This window comes from Cibotium barometz, chromosome 21 (assembly GCF_041138505.1).
Source record: "Cibotium barometz isolate CiBa-2024 chromosome 21, ASM4113850v1, whole genome shotgun sequence".
Lineage (NCBI taxonomy): Eukaryota > Viridiplantae > Streptophyta > Polypodiopsida > Cyatheales > Cibotiaceae > Cibotium > Cibotium barometz.
Genome location: NC_141066.1, coordinates 48233246 through 48236796, shown reverse-complemented (window position 1 = coordinate 48236796; position 3551 = coordinate 48233246). Strand labels below are relative to the sequence as shown.

At 45.1% G+C, this 3551-nt stretch overlaps 1 protein-coding gene across 1 annotated transcript in view; it reads left to right on the top strand.

Annotated features, from left to right (window-relative positions):
- The first annotated feature begins 839 nt into the window (after positions 1-839).
- Positions 840-3551, top strand: part of LOC147627282 (uncharacterized) — a 3378-nt gene continuing 666 nt past the window's right edge. Inside the window, exons 1-2 of the mRNA XM_086816192.1 lie at positions 840-1031; positions 2142-3551. The exon at positions 2142-3551 is cut by the window's right edge and continues 666 nt beyond it. Coding sequence (XP_086672318.1) covers positions 2143-3551 — 1409 coding nt within the window. The 5' untranslated portion in view covers positions 840-1031; position 2142. The remainder of the gene's footprint in view (positions 1032-2141) is intronic.

Here is a 3551-nt window from a genome sequence, read left to right as displayed (position 1 = left end):
TCCTTACCAAAAGGATTTTTATACTTGGGAACTTCTCTACAAAAAATGCATAAAATATAGCCTACCATGTCATAAAAAAAAGCCCAATTGTAGATGCCTACCCATGCTGGATTCCAATCATTCCTAGCTTTCTCTCGACGATTCGCCTCAATCTCTTTAGACGAAAGCTTGACCTCACAACTTCCAGCTTGGGTGCCCGTATCAAAAGAATCACTTGAGAACTTTCCAGAACTACCAAGTCTTCGTTTCTTGGATACGGAAGGTGCATCCTTTTTTGTAAAGCCACTCATGTTGCTTGACTAGACAAAGTTTTTCATAGTCTGGACTCCTCATGCTGTAGAGAAGAGCGATCAGTAGACTTCGAAGAGAAGGCCTGAAACGCAAGCGACTCTCACAGAAAGTGATAAGGTTGGAACAATACACACGACTCACAGAAAGTGATAAGGTTGGAACCTAATTTAGAAAAGGACACCCGAACAAATCGACTCCCGGCCATTTCACACAAGCTGGGTAGAAACAATTCAAAAATATACAGTATATACTATGTAACTATAGTATTATTAATATTATATATATTATATATTTTTTAAAAGATATATACTATATATATTCCATGTTCTTTAAAGTAAGAGCATACTTATACATAACCCTTGAAAAAAAGGAAGACTTTTGTCTTACACTCAATATCAAGTTTTAGGATCAAATTTTCTTTTTTGAAATGAAAAAGGATTAGACTTTTTTTTTTCTTCCTAAAAGTCCAAAGTAAAGGGCGGTTTTTCCTGAGCACTGATCTCTACTCATATTTGATCATAAATCTTGGGATTTGCGGCAGTTTCTCTCTCGCGCGCGCGCGCACACACACTGTCACTCACACACAAAAGCTTGGAGTGCACCCTCCGCATCCGACAGCCCCGGATTTCTTGACTCACTCACAAAACTTGGAGTGCACCTTCCCCTGCATCCGACAGCCCGAGATTTCTTGACTGATCCGCGTCTCACGATCCACTGAGAACCTTCACCAGAAGATTAAGGTAACCGTCCACTGCCTTGATATGGGATCAGAAGCCACACACGACCTTAATTTGTATCAGAAATAGCTAATCATCTCTTTCAAGAGCTTCTTGCTAGCCCATGCCCACATGGTCTCTGGCCGCTGCTCCGCTGGCCCTCTGCGACGGCCTAATTGACCACCAAAGTTCCAGATCTCAAACGCTCGCTCCTCATCACAGCAACTGAGAGTGGCGACTAGCTACTGCGCCCTTCTCGATCGCATCATGTGCAAAATAGATTATGAGATCACTTGCATGGCCTAGGGTCCTGCTTTAGGCTTTTATAAACCTCCACTGCCTAGCTAGTCCTTGGCAATTTCCAGGCCACTCAGGCCCCTGAGCCCACTCTCAATCCTTGTCTTTTCATGACTATGTCTTGCAAGTTGCCACCAGTTCTTTGCATTCTCATTGTCCATTTAATTTCTCAACTCCACAACCTCTAAATATAGCTTAAGCCTCAAACTACATTAGGGTTTGACTTAAACAAGGTAGAGATAAGCACCTAAGTACCATACTTTTACAAATTTACATATTGAAGGTTGAGTTCTGGTCTTCAACAACATTGTAGAGGTTAATCTCATTATATTTCTCTCAAACGATAATTTAGATAGTGCATCTCCAACGGGCTTGCCTCTTTGCTTTAAAACTAAAACGCTTTGAAGGAGCTTTTGCATGTGTCAAATGTGTCATGATGGATTTAGCAAAAGTTGGCTTTCTTGACAAGTTTGATCATGATGTGGTGATGTGGTGGTGAATGTGCAAGTAATGTTCCTTTGCTTAATATAGTTCTTGTTGCCTTGTGCACATCAAATATATATGTACTAATGTTATTTCACCAAGTGGCAATGCCCCAAAGGCTGTATACAATGCACACATGAAGAATGCAAGTGTTCTACTCTAAGGGACCAGGCTAACTATTCTCAAGGCACATACGTAGAAATTTCAATGTTCACCTTGTCTGATTTTGATGCAGATCTGAAGCTTTTGTTGTTCATTTTTTGTAATGTGTTTGTTATTAAATCAGATCTTTTCCTAGTCGCCGAGTTTTGAACTCACAATACCCCGGGCCGAACTGTTTTGTTGTTTCTGCAGGATGGGGAGACGTCCAAGACGTACAGAACGTAACAAATGTGCAAAACCTGTTAAGTTTTTCCGTGATAGGATTCAATATGAGACCAATAAGTCCTGGTTCACTTCCAAATATGAGAAGTACGATGGCCTAGACGTAGAGAGAGGCCTTAAGTATAATGAAGGCATTAGAGAGGATTTCCTCAAAGAAGCAGATCTGAAGCCTCCCAAAACTCTCCGGCTGATTGACTGTGAAGCCACGGTAATAAGAGCATCATGCAGGGAAGAAGAAGAAGGCGCAGTAGTGCTCATCGACTGGCACGAGGGGCTCAACTACACAGCCGTGTCACATACGTGGGGGATGAAGGTCTACGAGGTCTTTGATTGCGAGTGTGCCACCACGTTCCATATTAATATTGGATCAGCTGAGCCCTCCCCTCCACGTTGTTGCCGTGGCAGGAAGTGCCCCGTGCATCCACACCAGAGGCATTCTCACAAGGAGGTGATACAGGATATCCTGGGGATGTGTAAGGTTCTGTGGCAGCGGGCAGGTGCAAAGTACGCATGGCACGATGGCGTGTGCATCGCACAGCATGACAAGCTGGAAACGGACGAGACCATCAAGCACATAGGTTGGATTTACTCCTACGCGACGGAGACTGTGGTATTCCTGCACTACATCGGACGGCCCATGGCGCCCATCAGGCATGACGGTCTCGACGTTGAGTCTCGCTGGCATACCAGAGTGTGGACGGTGCAAGAGGGTGCTTTATCCAAGAGGAGGCGTTATTGCGTCCGTCTTGGGCGTACTGCAGGGGGCCTACGCGCTTGCCAGACCCTCGAAGAGTTTCAGGTAGAGCTCGCAAGTTGGTACGAGGATGCAACGTCCGAGGTCAAGGTTATTGAGGAGTGGGAATATTTGAAGCTGTTAACGGAATTTCTCGCAGTGCTTACACGCGTGATGTTTGAAACTCCGGCAGGGAGCAAGCTTGTGGTCAGGACGGAGTCGCTCGCAAGGAAGGCATGGGACTGGATACAGTGCATTGACAGCATTTTAGACAGTCTGAGAATGGAATGCATAGAATTCCCTACTTTTGCAGGGGCACTCATGGCATGCAGCAAGCGGAGTAGCAAGCACCCAGGAGATCGCATGAACAGCATTTTGACGCTGGCAGGAGTGAAAGATTTTGTGGCACACAAGGATTTCGCGAATGATGGTGAGATGGAGAAGGCAATAATAGAGTTTTTCTGTCGGCAAGGGACGGAGGGATTGGCAACGGCAGTGTTCTCCACAAATATATGGGATAAGAGTCGTAGCATGCAGCATTCGTGGGTGCCGGACTTAAGAAAGCCACTGCACTGTTCCGAAACTAATGTGGCCGTTTGGCATGAGAACCAGCTGGAACCTGCACGCAAAAGGGCACGAGAGGTGCT